Source organism: Eutrema salsugineum, unplaced genomic scaffold (genome assembly GCF_000478725.1).
Source record: "Eutrema salsugineum unplaced genomic scaffold, Eutsalg1_0 scaffold_9, whole genome shotgun sequence".
Classification (NCBI taxonomy): domain Eukaryota; kingdom Viridiplantae; phylum Streptophyta; class Magnoliopsida; order Brassicales; family Brassicaceae; genus Eutrema; species Eutrema salsugineum.
Window position 1 is genome coordinate 2,147,962 of NW_006256342.1, and position 18,741 is coordinate 2,166,702.

At 40.0% G+C, this 18,741-nt stretch overlaps 4 protein-coding genes and 1 non-coding gene across 7 annotated transcripts; 3 read left to right on the top strand and 2 right to left on the bottom strand.

Annotated features, from left to right (window-relative positions):
• Positions 1 to 181: 181 nt before the first annotated feature.
• LOC18008158 (endoglucanase 10) lies at positions 182 to 2,725 on the top strand. The gene is made up of 6 exons (XM_006390222.2): positions 182 to 701; positions 863 to 1,146; positions 1,249 to 1,683; positions 1,774 to 1,912; positions 2,013 to 2,179; positions 2,255 to 2,725. The coding sequence occupies exons 1-6, from the start codon at positions 485 to 487 to the stop codon at positions 2,585 to 2,587; spliced, it is 1,575 nt and encodes a 524-aa protein (XP_006390284.1). The 5' UTR covers positions 182 to 484; the 3' UTR covers positions 2,588 to 2,725.
• Positions 2,726 to 2,913: 188 nt separating this feature from the next.
• LOC18009215 lies at positions 2,914 to 4,846 on the top strand. 2 transcript variants are annotated; one of them, XM_006390223.2, is made up of 7 exons: positions 2,914 to 3,028; positions 3,156 to 3,279; positions 3,594 to 3,745; positions 3,882 to 3,991; positions 4,075 to 4,160; positions 4,331 to 4,435; positions 4,528 to 4,846. In XM_006390223.2, the coding sequence occupies exons 2-7, from the start codon at positions 3,170 to 3,172 to the stop codon at positions 4,553 to 4,555; spliced, it is 591 nt and encodes a 196-aa protein (XP_006390285.1). In that variant the 5' UTR covers positions 2,914 to 3,028; positions 3,156 to 3,169; the 3' UTR covers positions 4,556 to 4,846. The 2 variants fall into 2 exon arrangements, with proteins under 2 accessions (XP_006390285.1, XP_024007676.1); XM_024151908.1 differs by having other exon boundaries at positions 2,938 to 3,028; positions 3,132 to 3,279.
• Positions 4,847 to 5,051: 205 nt separating this feature from the next.
• Positions 5,052 to 11,635, bottom strand: LOC18009213 (5'-3' exoribonuclease 3). 2 transcript variants are annotated; one of them, XM_006390224.2, is made up of 23 exons: positions 11,278 to 11,635; positions 10,947 to 11,049; positions 10,759 to 10,835; positions 10,334 to 10,525; positions 10,118 to 10,237; positions 9,960 to 10,022; positions 9,640 to 9,783; positions 9,367 to 9,531; positions 9,072 to 9,149; positions 8,861 to 8,947; positions 8,403 to 8,654; positions 8,187 to 8,282; positions 7,966 to 8,061; positions 7,808 to 7,878; positions 7,316 to 7,444; positions 7,137 to 7,213; positions 7,006 to 7,046; positions 6,850 to 6,924; positions 6,586 to 6,743; positions 6,363 to 6,467; positions 6,206 to 6,281; positions 6,007 to 6,095; positions 5,052 to 5,911 (listed from the first exon to the last, which is right to left on the bottom strand). In XM_006390224.2, the coding sequence occupies exons 1-23, from the start codon at positions 11,479 to 11,481 to the stop codon at positions 5,338 to 5,340; spliced, it is 3,072 nt and encodes a 1,023-aa protein (XP_006390286.1). In that variant the 5' UTR covers positions 11,482 to 11,635; the 3' UTR covers positions 5,052 to 5,337. The 2 variants fall into 2 exon arrangements, with proteins under 2 accessions (XP_006390286.1, XP_024007675.1); XM_024151907.1 differs by lacking the exon at positions 10,759 to 10,835.
• A 310-nt stretch (positions 11,636 to 11,945) lies between these two features.
• Positions 11,946 to 12,018, bottom strand: TRNAE-CUC. Its single transcript has one exon. It is a non-coding gene; the product is annotated as a tRNA-Glu (tRNA).
• A 744-nt stretch (positions 12,019 to 12,762) lies between these two features.
• On the top strand, positions 12,763 to 16,343 carry LOC18009415 (probable LRR receptor-like serine/threonine-protein kinase At4g36180). Its single transcript, XM_006390225.2, has one exon. It carries the CDS (start codon positions 12,783 to 12,785, stop codon positions 16,185 to 16,187), a length of 3,405 nt encoding a protein of 1,134 aa, XP_006390287.1. The 5' UTR covers positions 12,763 to 12,782; the 3' UTR covers positions 16,188 to 16,343.
• The last annotated feature ends 2,398 nt before the right edge of the window (positions 16,344 to 18,741 follow it).

Here is an 18,741-nt window from a genome sequence, read left to right on the forward strand (position 1 = left end):
TAAATTTATACTGGTCAGCAATGCTTTACCCAGCGATCAGCGATGTGACACTGTACTGGATTTGGACTCGGCCCAACTGCTTCCTTTCCCGGGAAGGGGTTTTAATGTCATTGCATATGAAAGCTATATATAAATAATATAAAAAACAAAAACGAAGAAAAATAAATACAGTAAAGGAAATGTCCAAAAGAGGTGGAGAAAAAAATAAACAGATCTAAGAAATCCCGCTTGATACTCCACCGACATTAACCACTGGATTGAACTAGTGTTAGTGACTCCTCTCTCCACCTTCCTTTGGAATTAGCCTATCGCTCTTCATCTCCTCGATCTTCATCACACGATTCTATCTCCGGAATCTTAGATCCAGTGAGCTAATTGCTCTCCTCTGACCGGCGAATGCAGTTGCATTGACTCGGATCTAAACGAGCTCTTGTGGTTTTTCTTCTTTCTACTTGCAGACTTCAAAAAAAAAAAAAAATTTAAAATGGGGGAGAAATCGAAGTCGAGAGGTTGGTGCGGTTGGTTAATCGCGATTATTGTATTGGCTGCTGTTGTGCTCGCCGTCGTTTACACGGTCAAATCGAGAATGAAGAAATCCGACGACGACGGAGCCGGTCCCGTACCTGGACCTCCCGGCGCCATTGATAAGAAATACGCTGATGCTCTCAAGATCGCCTTGCAGTTCTTCGATATCCAGAAATGTAATCAATTCTCCTTCACTTTCTTTTTTTTTCGTTACCTGTTTTAAGCTCCAGATTTGAGGTTTCTAATTCATTCTCAGCTGACTTCAAGTCAAATATTCGATAAGCAAACTTTTCTTGTGATTTTGATTGCTTTTTTTTTTGTTTAATGTTTGATGCAGCTGGGAAATTGGAGAAGAACAAGTTATCTTGGAGAGGAGATTCGGGTCTCAAAGATGGAAGTGAAGCGAATCTGGATCTCTCCAAAGGACTATATGACGCTGGGGATCATATTAAGTTTGGTTTCCCAATGGCTTTCACTGCCACTGTTTTGTCATGGTCGATTCTTGAGTATGGTGATCAAATGGAAGTAGTCAACCAATTGGATCCTGCTAAAGAATCTCTTAGATGGACCACCGACTTCTTTATCAAAGCTCACCCTTCTGATGATGTGCTCTACATCCAGGTTCTTAGCTTAGAACTAGGAGATGATGTGGTTTGCAAACGTTTTTGTATGCAAAGATTCTGACTTGTTAGTATTGCTGATGATTGGTTATCTTTGATGTAGGTGGGAGATCCAAAAGTGGATCATAAATGCTGGGAGAGACCAGAGACCATGACAGGGAAGAGACCACTCATTAAAATCGATGCAGAGACTCCAGGGACTGAGGTTGCTGCAGAAACTGCTGCAGCCATGGCTTCAGCATCTTTAGTGTTCAAGGAAAGCGACCCTCAGTATTCAGCTACGCTTCTGAAACACGCAAAGCAGTTGTTCGATTTCGCAGACACTAAACGAGGCTCTTACAGTTTTAACATACCAGAGGTTCAGACGTATTACAACTCGACTGGTTATGGGGACGAGCTTCTATGGGCAGCTAGCTGGTTGTACCACGCAACCGAGGACAAGACTTACCTCGACTATGTGTCTAAACATGGAAACGAATTTGCTAGTTTTGGAAACCCAACTTGGTTTAGTTGGGACAACAAGCTTGCAGGAACACAGGTCAGATTGGAAGAAGAGAGAAACTGTTCTTCAAGTATATTTCTGTTTTTTAGCTTCTCGGATAACATTTATGCTTCCTAATCATTGCAGGTACTATTATCAAGGTTACTATTCTTTAAAAAGGATTTATCAGGAAGCAAGGGACTCAAAAGTTACAGGGATACAGCTAAAGCTGTCATGTGCGGGGTTCTACCAAAATCTCCAACAGCTACAGCTAGTAGAACAAACGGTAACTAATTTCACTTTAGTATTGCATAGAAACAGAAAAGTCTCTTTTACTCTGTTTCGTGTAAAGCTTCGACCTTATTTAAAAACCTCTTCTTCAATAGGTGGTCTTGTATGGGTCAGTGAATGGAACTCGCTGCAACAATCGGTCTCTGCAGCATTCTTAGCCTCGCTTTTCAGTGATTACATGCTTTCTTCCCGTATCCATAAGATATCTTGTGATGGGAAAATCTTCAAAGCAACAGAGCTCAGAGATTTCGCCAAATCACAGGTAAAAACAACAAATCTATACAGAAACAAATGAACAACTTAAAGGAGACTTACTATATATAGTATCTTCATCCAGGCTGATTACATGCTGGGGAAGAACCCAATGGGAATGAGCTTCGTGGTTGGTTATGGAGACAAATATCCGGAGTTCGTGCATCATAGAGGGGCTTCGATTCCTGCAGATGCAACCACAGGATGCTTAGATGGGTTCAAGTATTTTAACTCGACCAAACCAAACCCAAACATAGCTTATGGTGCACTCGTAGGTGGACCATTCTTCAATGAGACGTTCCTTGACTCACGAGACAACCCGATGCAGAACGAGCCAACCACTTATAACAATGCTCTCCTCGTTGGCCTCTTGTCTAGTCTTGTCACTACCTCTTCGGTTCTACAATCATTGAAGTGAGCTTTATATTTAAAGCCTTTTGTTAAAGTCACATTGCTTCATTTTTTTTTTCCCTGTGTGTGTGTATGTTTATTCACGTTGTGTATTATTTGCTTGATTTGTTGATGAGTGTGAAACAAAGAAAATCGTTGTAAACAAGGTACAATATCCATGTGTTAATTAAACTAAACTAATTACCGTACCAAATACACTGCTACATTATACGAAAGAATCCGGTTATTATAACAAGAACCAAACTGTCGTGACCGGTTTAAACCCGGGAAATTCGGGTAAAAACCTAAGGAACCGGTTTGATCTTAAACCCTTTGTCATCATGTCATGTGGTGGAGGCTTTGAAATTAAAAGAAAAAACCCTAATTTCCTAAGACGAGGAGCGTCTTCTTCTCTTCTTTGCTCAGTATCACAATATAGTTCTCCGGTACTACAGTTTCTTTCTTCCAGGTGAGATTCAAGTTCTGTTTCTTTTTAGTTTGAGACTTGGAATTTTGTCTGAATTCCTTAGAAGCGAGCTCAATAAAACCCGCCGCTATATAAAATTTATCAGAGCTGAAGCATTTTGAATCAGCAGGAATTGGATCTTCCATGGAGGGTTTAAAGCTCTCAGACGCGGAATTGATGGTTTACATCCATCCTTCCAAGTGCAGAAACGTGTTTCAAGCTATTTGTCGCGAGCTCAGTGCTCTTCTATTCCAGTTCGTTCGTTTCTTCTCCTCTTTTTTTTCTTTTGAGATCAAATTTCGAAAGTAACCTAATGTTTTATGCTTTTCGATTTTGGGTTGCGACACTGAAACTCTGTTAGATTCCTGTTGGCTGTTACAAGAACCAAATACATTTACTTTTATGTTTAAGCAATGTTCTTAGATATCTTGGTTTTTTACCAATCTTTCTGTTTTTTGGGAAGATTAGTTTCATTTCTCGATGGCTTTACCCAATTGAGCTTTCTTGATGCAAAGTATGTTGGTGATTACCTTATAGTTTTTGTGTGTAATCCATCTTTGTTTTTAAGGTATGATGAAACATTCGATGGGGTTCTATTGGCTTATGATTTTACTGTGGAAAGCAAACAAGCTAAGATCCTTGCAGGACTTAATCCTTACTTTGGCGTGAGAATAAACACAAAACTACTACTATTTGATCCAAAGCCTAATAGTCTTGTAGGTAAGAAGATTTCCTTATATATTGGATTCTTCTCTGCAAATTTTTTTTTTGAGTATATCGGTTACTTTTGATGCATAGTTTCTTGCTAGGTGATCGAATGTGTTTGAAGCAATGCTGGTTAATTTTTTGTTTGCAGAAGGGAAGATTGTGAAGATTTCTCCAGAGTCAATCCATGTTGTTGTTCTTGGGTTTTCTGCTGCAGTCATAACGGATATTGATATCCGTGAAGAATTCAAGTACAAAATGGTATATTTGTGACTCATATATAAGATATAATATTCCTTCGTTCCACACTCTTTAACTGGCTGTATAATGTTTGTTCTATTCAGAGAGATGGTGAAGGTTGCTTTGTGAGCAGATCACATAAACGTCATGCACTAAAGGTTGGAACAATGTTACGCCTTCAAGTCGAAAGGTGACTCTCTTAGCTTCTCGTCGAGTCCAAAAAGTATTGTTAACAGTTGATAACTATTGAAGCCTTCTTGAATGTTTTGAGTTGGGTCATGTTTTATCTAATGTTGTGACTACATTCATGCAAAGTTGTGATTTGAATTCTGGGTGATGAAATTCGAAATCATTGTGCAGTTTTGATGAAGAAGTACTGCATATAGCTGGATCTCTAATGCCGGCTAACACAGGATGCGTTAAGTGGCTGGAAAAGCAGTCTGAAGAAGCTTTGCATATGGATAGGTTGGTTGATTTGTACACTTCTCTTTTATCACCTCTGTGACCATCATCTTTTATATGGAACAATTTGTTTTTTTTTAAAAAAAAAAAATCAGGGATCATAAACGGAGGAAAATCGCCTGAGGAAATTTTAAAGAAAAAACACAAGTTGAAGAAACATATAAATCAGTAGAAGCTTGAAGTGAAGAAAAGCAACGATTTTGGAATCTTTGTTGTGGCAAATTCTCTGATATTTTACCCTTTTCTTATTAAACAAAAATCCTATTGTGCCCTTTTTCTTAATGTTTTTGGAATTCAATGTGTTAGGGAACATGATTGATGATTCTAACGAATTGTGTTGCAATATCGCTTGGGAGAATCCGCATACTAACTTAGGTTGTACCACAGTGATAAGTTTAATGGAATCCAAAATCTGGTGTTACTTGGGTGTTTGTAATTCATGCTGTAAGGATGTTTTTCTATTAAATGATTCATTAAAATTGTGTGATCTTCAAAACTAAATTTCTTTTGTATCAATGAAGTGACATGAGATCGAATGGATTTTCCTGAGTATCATACTAGAGAGGTGGACACAAAAACACAAGAACCACAACATAGAAAATTAAACTAAAAACCATTATTGATCCACAAAGATAAATCGACTAAAAATATCGTTTAGAAACAAGATACACTACAAACCGTCGGTAAATCAACGTTACACCAAATAATGATAAAAATTGTTGCAAGCGGAAAGAAAAACTAGTGTAACCTATAGTTTTTCCAGCTGCTCTTCATTCCTTTTAAGCCAAAGAACCAAGAGCAGCCCAATTCTAATGATACAACAAACAGTATGAAACGAAATTCAACTACACCTGATGATTGATTCTTACGGTTAGGAAAGGTGGTCAGGAGTAGTAGCATTGTGCTTAATATCGATGTCTAGGACGCAATGCAGAAAACGAATTCCCGCCTTGGCCCTGATCATGGTGATGACTTCCTCTTCCTCCTCCTCCTCCTCCTCTTCTGCGGTCGCGGTCTCCACCATCTTGACGATGATGCTGACCGCTATATCCTCGTGGGTTATTGTGCTCCGATCCACCTTGACCATGCCATTGTTGTTGTTGTTGTTGATTGTAATTACCAGAATACCCTCCTCCTCCTCTATTGTCACGGTGACCTCCCCGTGACGGGACCGGGTAAGGATCTGATGGGAATCTCCCAGTGGTACCACGAGGTTGGTATCCACCTCGACTTGGATAAGGAGGCTGTTGTGGCTGAACATAGCCTTGCACACCAGGTGGGTCAATGTAGCCACCATATTGGTAAGGAATTGGTGGAACATACTGCGGAGGATTGTAGCCGTAACCAGGATGATGCTGATTATGTACATCTGCTGTCTGATAACCATGTCGGTCTGTTCTCGTATGTAAGTTGTTTGAGACGAGACGGTGTGCTGCGTCTCCCAGATGCCTCCCGGATACACTTCCAGGTGGGTTTTGCCTAAAAGAATTGATGAAAGAAAATTAACATTTTTGTTATTCAACGATACCGATTTAAACGCAATTTTTTTTTAACTTGTTCGATGATTCTATTACCTTCCTTGATGATTATTATGCATCGGTCTCCTTCCGTTTTCCTCATGCCAAAGAGCAGGTGGGGGTTTTAAGTCTCCTATGTTTACAATCTGAACGACAAGAGAGAAAACAACCAACTTAAGCTACCCTAGAAGATTTATCGATAGAGTTCATACAAAAGTAATGACATTAACAGACAAGACATCGTGGTATCATGTACCTTCTTAGGGAAGATGACACCGGGAGGAGGCCTGGTTATGTGTTTATGTGCATCCGGAAGTCTGTATATGCAACATCTGAGAAGCGAAGAAAGTAAATCAGTTTACAATATTTTATAGATTTTTAAACATTTTTGAAAACTAGGTCCGTGATCTCACATGACTTGGTTGGCCAGGATGTCCTCCATACCCTCCATCGGGGACCTGAATATAGGCGGGTGAGTCTCTCCCGAACACGGAGTCAAGTAGCCGTTCATACCATCACTGCAAGTATTTATAAGAACATTATGAAACTGATCGGGAAAATCTGAACTAAGCAGCTTACTTCATGAAGTCATAAAAATAAAAGATAAGAGAGTTATGTTTCATTTGTTTTACAAACCTGAGCTCAGGTCTGATCTTAACCTTAAGGTCTACTCTCTCCCTGGCACTCAGTTGCCGACAATGGTTGTCAAGCGAAAAGATGAGTTCAGCAAGGCGATGAGACGTTGCTATGAAAAGCATGTCACACATCATGCTGTTTCTACGCTTCTCTTCATCCTGCAGATTGAAAAAAAAAAAAAACATTTAAAAATCCACCTTTTTTCAAAGAACACATCTTGATCTGAAGGAAATCATAAAAGATGAAGGACATATGGCAACATACCGTCAACGTGAATTCCACTTCGGAAACAGCTTCTAGAAGGCGTCTTTCATCAATGAAAGGCAGCTTAGCAATACCCTTTTTAGGAAAAGAAATGAAACACGTTCAAAATATAGTGATTTTGTTTCCAATACATGAAGAAGCAGGCAGAGAGGTTACCTGCCAGGAATAGCGCTTCCCATTCATATCAACTTCAAAATCTGGAAAAAGAATAGAAAGAATATAAAAATTGTTTTAACAGTTAACACTGAGTGCAAAGATAGAATCTTTTTGAGGAAAGGAAGCACTACCAGTTGGGTAAAAATCAATGATAGGAGAATTGGGATCCGTCATCAAGGTCCTATAGCGCTCTGGAAGCGCATGCGCACTGACCAAATGAAGTAATAAGTACTTATATACCACTAGAAAAGAAACAAAAAAAAAATGTAGGACAAAGAAAGAAAAGGTATTGTTGCCCAAGGTAAAGTACCTTGCAGCTGGGAACACCCCAAGAAGTTGATTGAAAGGCTTAAAAGGAGTTCCTAATTCAAACTGAATATCCAGCTCTCCGAGATCCTTCAGATCAGAAGCAAATGGTGCATAGTGGTAAGGATAAAACCTGTATCATCAAAGTACAGATGTATCAGTAGATATAACATCACCCTCGATGAATAATATATAAAAACGCAAATATAGAGTCTAATCCAAAGAAACAGATATAACGTAGCCTATCAATCACCAAACCAAGACTAAATACAAAGTCCTTAGTCAAGGCAAAAAAAAAACTTCCTTAAATTAAATCATGGATTCCGTTTATAGGGAATAACAAACCAAAGGCAACTCAACAAGCAAATAATTAAAGGCGCTTCTAGATAAATAAACTGAGACATGAACAAAAGTAGACCACACTTAAGAAAGCAATCCAAACGGATCAATACGTGAATGTTCAGGAAAAAAGAAATATCCAAACGTAGGATCTTACCACTGCCAGGAGCAAACACCTTCCATGTAGTAATGCATGACCCAGCAAAGGCCTTCTGTGTACTTCAAAACCTGCACAAAAGAATGTTTCGCAAATTAGAAGAAGCTCCAGGAATGGAAGCACCAAAACTTGAAAATATATCTCATTCTCAAACTCACAACATCCTTCCGTAGTCTTTCCATTTCCTCAGGGGTTACTACTGAGAACTTCTCTTCATAATACCTTTCTCTCCATCCAGGTTCCCCTAACTTCACCTATGTATATAGAAAACACTTTCAGAAATGAAGGGAGACCCAATGATTGACAATCAAAGAGTAACTGAAAAACAAAGAATATCCCTATGTACGATGTATTCTAATCATAATTGACTATATAGAACCTTATCCTCTTCGTGAGTATCCGAGTTGAAAGCATCGGATTTCTCACGTATTAACTCCTTGAGCTTTGTCTTTAATTCTTCTTTGTTCTCGTGTTCCTGAAATAAACAGACAAATTTAATTGATTGTTCACTTATATAAGGTCATCCACTATCAACCCCAGTGACAAGGTGTTAAAATCATACTAAAAGTGCCTCTCCAGAGACAAGAATGCTTACATCAGATTCAAGACTGTTCTCGACGTCAACAATAGCAGCACCAATACTGGATCCTGAAGATACACGTCGAGCTTTTTGAGGCGGAGCAGACCCTCCATCATTAGCCTGAAATGGTGAAGGTGCAGGAGCCGAAGCAAGCCGAGAACCACTAAATCTGGCAACCGGAACAAGAGAATCAGGTTGAACTGTCGGAGCTGCATCATCCATTCTTTTTTTCCGAGCTTTATCTCCCTTTATTCTTTCCGCTTGCCTCTGATAAAACCAGAGCAAATAAGAACATCAATTATAAATATATCACTACAGAAAAAAATGTTATATCCATATCTTGTAGAAACTAACAACAAAAAAAAGTGTGTAATCATGTAAATCAAATGTCATTAGCAGATAGATAGCTACTCAGGTGATGAGCTCCGCTACAAGGCCAAAAAGAAGTAGGTTTCTTTAGAAAGTCGATGTACCTGATGCAACCTGGTTCTTTTCTGAAATATCTTATCTTCGAAAGATCCAACAGCCTGAATAAACTGTTCCACCCTCTTTAAATTTGGCTGAAGAGGATACAAGCAAAAGATTAGCCAAAAGAACCAAGTCCCCAAGGGTAAATTGGAAATGGAAGAATACAAAATCCAAGTAAATCTGCTAGCTAGTCTAATATCAACTGAGAATAAGAACCTTGCACCCATCAGTTAGATAGCCGTCAAGCGACCTAAATTCCTTCTTGTAAACGGCCATAAGCAAGTTGATAGCACCCTGGAGATATGAAGAATTGTGTTTCATCCAATAATACTTTCAAATGCGATATAGGATATATCAAGTTCTATACACAAAATAAATAATGGCACGGACATACGCCTCAGACATTAAGTTGACTACTTCAAATGCTAAAATACTATTTCATACTAAGGATCACTTGAAGGTTTTCTCACGGAACAAGTTATTATGAAATCCAAATCCATGAAACACAAACCTCTCGAATCTCCAATGTCGGCATATGTGGTAAGAAATCATTGCCCACAAAGAAACATATGAAGATGAAATCATCAACAATGCGCTCCAAATCAATTTCGAATGGTGGGTTGGGAATCCTCATTTCAAACTCTAGGTATTCTCGAAGAATCCAGATATGGAGGAACTGGTAAAAAGAAACAAGGACAAGAGGATTGAAAATATTATCACACTTAAAGACTGTATCTTACGAACTCGCTGATAGTGTGTTATGAACTCAGTGTAGAAATTCAACCTGATATGGCTTTTTGACAAAACCATCGCCTTTCTCATCAAACTCTCCTGCCCTCTTCTTTGCTTTTCCTTCACAATCTGAAGCCATATGGCCCATTTGACCACACAAGAAGCATTTATCCTGCTGTCCAGGAGTGAAGACCACCTAAATCATGGGATGACATATTGGGATTCAGCTTAGTTACTGAGGAAGAAAGCCCAAAGTGAAGATTATACTCTAGTTGTCTCTTCCCCTCCTTTTCTACCCACTTATGTTATTTTTTAGACGAAAACATAGAAAATAATTTAATACAAAAACATGCAGAAGAGTGTATCAAAAACCTCTCGAAGAATTGAAAAATGAACTTCATGGGTTGCCAAGCCCAACATAATCAGGTCAGCGTCCTGTCATTGAAAGCAGGTCAATATAAGAAAATTAACAAGCAATAAAACCTCAGAGTAGTCTTTCGTGTAAGTAAAAGTAAACTGAAGACTCATACCAATCCGTATAAGCAATGCCGAGTATTTGGGTCAAAACCAGGAAGATTTCTTTGAAGACGAATGTATGACATGATTTTATGCTCCCCTTCACCTGGAACATTTGCGTCTGAAAGGATAACCTGTGCAGTACAGCAGTTAGGAGCAAAGTTAGTCACAAAATCAATCCAATACATAATTGTGTGAAGCTGTTGAGAAGTAATAATCATCAAAAATACCTTGATGTTTTTCCAACCAACATCATAATTAAGTCTAAGGTGCACATAATACTGCAGGGCGATAGACAGAACACCCATGAATTCTGTCCCTGGTGTAATAACGTTAGAATCAAAGACTTGAGAGTCCACTTTAGGAGGGAGTTTTCTACCCTCCCTCTCGAACTCCTCTCGCAGCCGTTCTTCTTCAGCAGCCTGTAAGGATAACAACGTCAACAATTTTCCATTTGAAAAGGAATGGTATAGAGAGCGATGGGAGACTCGTTAAGGGAATGATAAAACAAAAAGCATGCAAGGAAACAAATCAAAGACCATCTACAGACATTAAGAACGTGTCTGGATGAAAGTAAAAAGTAAAATCAAGTTTGTCTGGCTGAGGAACTACACAGTAGAAACCCCATGCCAGTATGGGGCAAAGAAGGACATACTGCATCCGATGCATCTTTAGCGGATCTAAACCGTCTAGACCGCTGTTGATTCATTTTAGCTCTTGGAGCAACACCATCTAAGTAAGACCCAATTCAAAACATACATGATTATTTAGCTTTAAGCATACTCTTCTAAATACTTGTTTGGCTTGATAATAAGAAATCACACTAAATGGATTCCCACTTACCAATAGCCATATACAGTAGCTTCCTCGGCCGTACCATCACGAAAAGTCTATCGATGTAGTCAAACATACACTGAAACACCTCCTCAAAGGTAGTCGGAGATGGCTGCAATGGAAACATAGTCACTGAGATAAGAAAGAGCTTAACAACAACTCTAAATATCGCCAAACGATAAAATTCAGAATTAACAAAGCACTACTCTCCTAAACCAAAAGGGGGAAAAACATATCCAATCGATGCTACGGATTTACATACGAGGCAAAATCAAAATTTACGAATAAACAGAAACACTACAACGAATTACGAGAGTGAACAAAGGTGAAACGAACGTACCCTATCTTCAGGGTGGAAGCAAGGATGGATAATCCCGTTCATGTCAAGATAAAGGTTATCATATTCTAGATTATTAGGATTAGGTTTACTAGTATCCACCGGAATCTTGACGCCCTCGATTTCAACAGGCTCTTCCTCGACAACGTCCGCCACTATCATTGGATACTTCTCCGCCAACCACCGGTAAAACGCCGGAACTCCCATTCTTCACCGATCTCGAAGCTATAAATCTCCGGCGGCAAAAAGAATAGAGATTATCCAGCAGCAAAACTCAGAGACCTAAGCAGAGAGAGAGAGAGAGAGAGAGAGAGAGAGAACTAATCAAATCGACGGTGTTTGCCGACGGCGGGTAAGGTCACACGAGCATATTAATTGGTTTTTTCCTTTTTCTGGAAGAAAGCATTCGGAATTCGGATATTCGGATTTGTCAAACTAATTGGGCTTCAGACAAAACAGCATATACGATTTGGGCCTTCAAATGTTCTAAAAAATATCCGAAGCCCAATAGTTATCTGTGTTGGAACTGGGACGAGTGGTCCCCAGAATGAATTTTGAGAAGTATCGCTGCTGGGAGAATTTGGGAAACTCTAATGTCATAATCTGACGGTACTTAAATGATATTACCTCAACTAGAAAGTAGAAAAATTCGTATATCACAAAAACAAAATCTCCGTTGCCGGGACTCGAACCCGGGTCTCTCGGGTGAGAGCCGAGTATCCTGACCAGCTAGACTACAACGGATTGATGTTAGGGAGATAAAAATAACTCAATAGATTCATTTACATATTGCTCGTACCGAAACAAGAACACAGTCTTGTACTTGATTAAACTAGTCCTTCGGCTTTATGTCTTCTTCTTGTGGTCCATCTATTGCGGCAGATATTATGATTCATAGATTAAAATATTTTCATTGTCAATTTAGTGATATAATTCATTTTTCTAACAATCCAATATCCTATTTGTCTACATTATCTTTATGTTTTTATAGTCTCAGTGTGATCAGTGACTTTTTGATCATTAAGAAAAAAAAAAGAGGCTCTTAAAATTGTTCATCAAAGTAAGTATTCAGAATTTATGAAACTCTATAAAATATTCAATAGATAAGATATTCAGTCTTGGTGAGAAAATACATACGGTTTGGTGGTTTGTGATGTACCAGCCTGCCATGAGAGATGCAGAGTTGGTCGTAACATTTGTCACAACACTGGAAGCCACAAACATATATATGCAAATACTGTCATACAAGCACATGTATACATACATACACAAAACTACATATGCATATAAGAGATTTTTGCTCATAATCCACTGTGGGCATAAATAAGAAAACATTTTCTTGTTTTATAATTTGCTTTTGGGGAACAACAAAAATTCACAGCACCCAAAGATTCCATAGAGTGGAAACCAAAAACGATGTCGTCGCACTCTCCCTCCATACGCTCCTCTCTTATAATATAGAGCAAAGAACTACTTCTCTCTGCAAAATCTTTCCTTTCTCCACTCTCATGGCCGCAACGGTCATCTTCTACCTTCACTTCACCTTCTTCGCCGCCGTTTTCTCTCAACTCCCTCACACCTCCGCCGTTTCATCAGAGATTCAAGCACTCACATCCTTCAAACTCTCTCTCCACGATCCTCTCGGCGCTCTCGACGGCTGGAATCAATCGTCTCCCTCAGCTCCATGCGACTGGCGCGGAGTTTTATGCTTTTCCGGCCATGTCCGAGAGCTTCGTCTTCCCCGTCTCCGCCTTACCGGCCACCTCAGCCCTCGACTCGGCGAGTTAACTCAGCTCCGTAAACTCAGTCTTCACTCCAACGACATAAACGGCGCCATTCCGTCGTCTCTTTCTCGTTGTGTCTTCCTCAGAGCGATTTATCTCCACTACAACTCCTTCTCCGGCGAGTTTCCACCGGAAATACTAAATCTAAGGAATCTCCAGGTGCTCAACGCTGCTCACAACTCACTCACCGGGATTATATCTGGCGTTACAGTCTCCAAGAGCCTCCGTTACGTCGATTTGTCTTCCAATGCATTATCCGGTAAGATCCCGGCGAATTTCTCGGCGGAGTCTTCTCTCCAGCTCATCAACCTCTCGTATAACCGTTTCTCCGGCGAGATCCCGGCGACTTTCGGGCAGCTACAAAAGCTAGAGTATCTATGGCTAGACTCGAACCAGTTACAAGGCACAATACCATCGGCATTGGCTAAATGTTTGTCGCTTGTACACTTCAGCGCAGCCGGAAATTCCCTCTCCGGTCTGATTCCGGCGACTTTGGGGAAGATTCCAAGTCTTCAGGTGATTTCATTGTCGGGAAATTCACTCGGAGGTAAAGTTCCGTCGAGTCTTCTCTGTGGTTCCTCCATGCGAATTATTCAATTGGGAGTTAATAACTTCACGGGAATAGCTAAGCCGTCAAATGCAGCCTGCGTGAACCCTAATTTGGAGATTCTCGACGTTCACGAGAACCACATTTATGGCGATTTTCCCGCGTGGTTGACCGATTTGACCTCAATCATGGTTTTGGATATATCTGGGAACTTCTTCTCCGGCAAATTTCCGGCTGAAATCGGGAACTTCCCGGCGCTTCAGGAGCTGAGAGCAGCGAATAATTCCTTTGTTGGAGAAATCCCGACGAGCATCGGAAAATGCAGATCGTTGCGAGTCGTCGACTTCGAAGGAAACAAGCTCTCGGGTCAGATTCCGGGTTTTCTGGGTCAGTTACGGAGTCTAACGGCGATTTCTCTCGGAAGAAACGGGTTCTCGGGTCGGATCACATCGGATCTTCTCAGTTTATACGGACTCGAAACCTTGAATCTAAACGAAAATCATCTCACAGGAGCTATACCGTCGGAGATAACAAAGCTCGCCAATCTCAGCATACTGAATCTCAGCTTCAACAGATTTTCCGGCGAAATCCCGGCCAATGTGGGTGAACTAAAGAGCTTGAGCGTACTAAACCTAAGCGGATGCGGGTTAACCGGTCGGATTCCGGTTAGCATTGGCGGGTTAATGAAGCTTCGGGTATTGGATCTAAGTAAACAGAGAATCTCCGGTAAATTACCCATCGAACTCTTTGGCTTGCCGGATCTTCAAGTGGTTGATTTAGGCAACAACGCGCTTGACGGCGTCGTACCGGAAGGTTTTAGCAGCTTGGTTAGTCTACGGTTCTTAAACCTCAGTTCCAATTTATTTTCCGATCATATCCCTTCGAACTACGGGTTTCTCAAGTCATTACAAGTGTTTTCCATGTCTCACAATCGGATCTCCGGTTCAATCCCGCCGGAGATTGGGAATTGCTCAAGTCTTGAGGTTCTTGAGCTCGGTTCGAACAATTTCAAGGGTCACATTCCGGTTCGGTTTTCAAATCTGTCTCGTTTGAAGAAGCTTGATTTGAGTCACAACAAATTAACAGGAGGCATTCCGGGTCAGATTTCTAAGGATTCGTCTCTTGAATCTCTACTGCTTGATTCGAATACTCTATCGGGTCCAATACCGGAATCGTTATCAAGATTGGTGAACCTAACCGCGTTAGATCTTTCGTCGAACAGATTGAATTCTACAATACCATCAAGTCTCTCTCGGCTACATTCACTTAACTACTTCAACGTATCAAGAAACAGCTTGGAAGGGGAGATTCCAGAAGCTCTAGCTGCACGTTTCAACAACACGTCTGTCTTCATTAATAACCCGAAACTCTGTGGTAAACCGGTTGGTTTAGAATGTCAAAACGTAAGGAGAAGAAGAAGAAGAAAGCTGATTCTACTTGTAACACTAGCAGCGTCTGGAGCGTTGTTGCTCTTACTCTGTTGCTGCGGTTATGTGTTCAGTCTATGGAGATGGCGGAAGAAAATAAGATTGGGTCTGACTCGGGACAAGAAAGGAACACCGTCACGTACATCACGAGCGAGTTCTGGTGGGACTAGAGGAGAGGACAACAATGGTGGACCTAAACTCGTGATGTTCAACAACAAGATCACATTAGCTGAAACCTTAGAAGCCACAAGACAGTTCGACGAAGAAAACGTATTGAGCCGAGGAAGATACGGGTTGGTTTTCAAGGCGATATTTAAAGACGGGATGGTTTTATCGGTTCGTAGACTCATGGACGGTGCTTCCATAACCGACGCGACGTTTCGTAGCCAAGCTGAGGCTTTAGGTAGAGTGAAGCACAAGAACATCACGGTCTTGAGAGGGTATTATTGTGGACCGCCTGATCTGAGACTTTTGGTTTACGACTACATGCCAAACGGAAACCTCTCTACGCTTTTGCAAGAAGCTTCACACCAAGACGGACACGTCTTGAACTGGCCAATGCGTCATCTCATCGCGCTTGGAATCGCTAGAGGACTCTCTTTCTTGCATTCTTTGTCAATCATTCACGGCGATTTGAATCCGCAGAACGTACTCTTCGATGCAGATTTCGAAGCGCATTTGTCTGAATTCGGTTTAGATAGGCTTACCACGTTGACTCCAGCTGGAGAACCGTCCAGTTCGTCGACTCCGGTTGGGTCTTTAGGTTATGCTGCACCCGAAACGGCTTTAATGGGTGAAACGAGTAAAGAGAGCGACGTGTACAGCTTTGGGATCGTGTTGTTAGAGATCTTGACTGGGAAAAGAGCTGTGATGTTTACGGAAGATGAAGATATAGTGAAATGGGTGAAGAGACAGTTGCAAAAGGGTCAGATCGTTGAGTTGCTTGAACCGGGTTTGTTGGAGCTTGACCCGGAAAGTTCCGAGTGGGAAGAGTTCTTGTTGGGGGTTAAAGTTGGTTTGTTGTGTACTGGAGGTGACGTAGTTGATCGGCCGTCAATGTCTGATGTTGTGTTCATGCTCGAAGGGTGTAGAGTCGGTCCGGCGATTTCCTTGTCCGCCGATCCTACTTCTCCGGCCACCGCCGCAGCTTCTTGAAGATGTTTGATTTTCAACTTTATATAATTAATTTTTCAAATATTTTTTCTTTGTTTTCTTTTCTTTTGTGGATAATGCTAGTTTTTTCTTTTATGTTGACTTTTATTGCGTTGTATCTTGTCACGGGTACGACAGTCCAAATTTTAAGTCATCAAATCAAATGAATTTTCCATGACGGAATGATAGAGCGATCTCAATCAGTTCGTTGTGTTATATTGAACAAAACATTTCCCGGAATTCTCGTTCGATAAAAAAAAAAACATATTCCTGAAAATTATAACGAAATAAAAAATTAGTTAATGTCGAGCGGGTCCAACAATTAGCCAAAAAAAACACACTGAGTTAACGTTGAACCGACCCTACGGCGCCGTTTTTGGTAAGGATTTGCGTAATCCATCATTAAACAAACATTTTTTGGTTAGAGAAACTCTTCCGTGATTTGGTCCATGGGTTGAGAGTAAATGTGGGGTCCTCCTCCACATTGTCCTCTTCCTGTTTAGCTCCCGCCAGGTTACAGTGGACGAGTGGGTGAACGACACGTGTTGGTCTTTGTAGTGAGATGAAAGTAGCCGTTGATAATTTCTTGGATTTTTGTGTACGGGGACAAGTGAAGTTTAGCCGTCAGATGATGAAAAGCTTTCTTAAACAGAGCGAGCTTGTTGTTGTCTGAAACCCAAAGCCACGTCGGATTTTACACTGTTTGTCTTCTTTTTTTGGCTCAATACTTCTTTTTCTTGTTATTTAATTATTATGATTTCCGGTGAATGGAGAACTCCGCCTCTATTCTTTCTATTCCTTTTATATATTGTTGAACTATAAACCTTTATGTATTAAATCAAGCAATAGCCATAGAGAGAACATTTATTTTTCCATGTCATCTTCTAAAAAAAATGAATTTTTGGGTGACGTTTTTCATGAAGATAAGAAATAATTAAACATTTATTTTTCCATGTCATCTTCTAAAAAAAATGAATTTTTGGGTGACGTTTTTCATGAAGATAAGAAATAATTAAATACACAAATTAAACGATACTCATGAAGAAGGGACTGGTGTAAACAAGAAGGAAAAGGAGAATCAATGCAAACGGGAATTGCAAATGTTGTGTGAGAGAGTTTAATGGATGTGTGGACAAGAGTCATCGCATTATTAAATGTGTCATAACTATCTTCACTGAACCACTGCAGTCTTTAAAACAAAGTTATGACAACTTGACTGTGCTTGTGTTGATATACTCTCTTATACTACTAAGTTATAACCCACCTGACAGGTTTTTCTTTTACCCAACCATATTGTTTCTCTGGTTGTAGTGAGTGGGGAGAAAATTTATTTACAGTGAAAAAGGTCATTCCTTCGGTGAAATCAATATCGAGTGTGTTACTTAGTTCAGGGGAAGAATACAACATGTAACAGATTTTTAAATCCCATACTAAGAAGAACATGGTATATAATTAATAATCAGGTTCAAGTTGCTGATTAGTTTTGAGATTGAATCTCACATATATTTGTTAAGTGACTCTGAGGGATTTTATATGAGGGATTTGTGATGCAATGAAAAATGAATGCTTTTGAAACCAATTAAGTCAAATGATTCACTTATTTCCAATGAGAGAACTTAACTCAAACGCACAAAAAGGAAGTGAAAGGAGAAGCCAAACAATTTTCATTTCTCAGATGAGAGATGATGATAATAATAAAATCCGTGCTTGAAACTTTTTCTTTCAGTCGGCTCTAGAGAACTGACCAGCTCGAGATGAGAGGATAATACCGACAATGAGACCATACTTTTTCTTTCAATCCGCAAATATTTGAGAAACAGAATCATTCCCACAAACAGATTTGGTTGTTGGCTTGTTACGCATTGGCTCTGCAAAAAAAAAAAAAAAAAAAATGAGATTAAGAAAACAGAGTTTTGAATAAAATGAATGCAAAAGTGACGAAGCATCATGTGCAGCGCTTAGTTTGATACTACTGAGAATTTATCCTATTTTGCTTCAAAGATTCGACCCAGGCTGTTTTTAACCAACATCTCATGGTTCCTCAGCCAGACAAACTTCATTTTGTTTTACTTTGATAGCTACACGAGTTTCTAAATTCTAATGACTATTTCTTATTTCCTTGCATGTATTTTGTTCATTCCTTTTACGAATCTCCCATCTCTCTGTAGTCTGTACCATCCCTTTTCAAATGGAAGTATGTTGATATTGTTAATCTTATAGGCTGCTGAAGAAGAATGGCTGCAAGAGGAGTTCGAGAAGGCGGGTAGAAGACCCCTGAGATAGAATTCATGGGTGTTCTAACTTCCATCTATAGCGCTGCAATATCAAGGTATTGTGTGATGATTATGGACTAAATCTGCCACGTGCTTATTCTCTGTTCATATTGGCCTACTTCGTTCAAATCTGTGAATTATTCTGAATTCTTCCTTTTTCAATGTACTTTTAGGTGACATGGTTTTGACTTTATCTTTTGCTTTTCTCCTCTCCAGCCAAATTTAAAGAATTAGGCTACATCAGGTACGTAGACTTTCCAGTGAAACATAATTTTTATAGGCCT

Excerpts from the sequence above, each read along its gene's own strand:
- LOC18008158 (XM_006390222.2), top strand. The coding sequence starts at position 485 with ATGGGGGAGAAATCGAAGTCGAGAGGTTGGTGCGGTTGGTTAATCGCG. Across the intron at positions 702-862 it reads GTTCTTCGATATCCAGAAAT|CTGGGAAATTGGAGAAGAAC; the intron begins GTAATCAATTCT and ends TGTTTGATGCAG. Across the intron at positions 1,147-1,248 it reads ATGATGTGCTCTACATCCAG|GTGGGAGATCCAAAAGTGGA; the intron begins GTTCTTAGCTTA and ends TCTTTGATGTAG.
- LOC18009215 (XM_006390223.2), top strand. The coding sequence starts at position 3,170 with ATGGAGGGTTTAAAGCTCTCAGACGCGGAATTGATGGTTTACATCCAT. Across the intron at positions 3,280-3,593 it reads CTCAGTGCTCTTCTATTCCA|GTATGATGAAACATTCGATG; the intron begins GTTCGTTCGTTT and ends TTTGTTTTTAAG. Across the intron at positions 4,436-4,527 it reads GAAGCTTTGCATATGGATAG|GGATCATAAACGGAGGAAAA; the intron begins GTTGGTTGATTT and ends AAAAAAAATCAG.
- LOC18009213 (XM_006390224.2), bottom strand. The coding sequence starts at position 11,481 with ATGGGAGTTCCGGCGTTTTACCGGTGGTTGGCGGAGAAGTATCCAATG. Across the intron at positions 8,948-9,071 it reads ATCTAACTGATGGGTGCAAG|CCAAATTTAAAGAGGGTGGA; the intron begins GTTCTTATTCTC and ends TATCCTCTTCAG. Across the intron at positions 7,214-7,315 it reads GGGGTGTTCCCAGCTGCAAG|TGCGCATGCGCTTCCAGAGC; the intron begins GTACTTTACCTT and ends TCATTTGGTCAG.
- LOC18009415 (XM_006390225.2), top strand. The coding sequence starts at position 12,783 with ATGGCCGCAACGGTCATCTTCTACCTTCACTTCACCTTCTTCGCCGCC.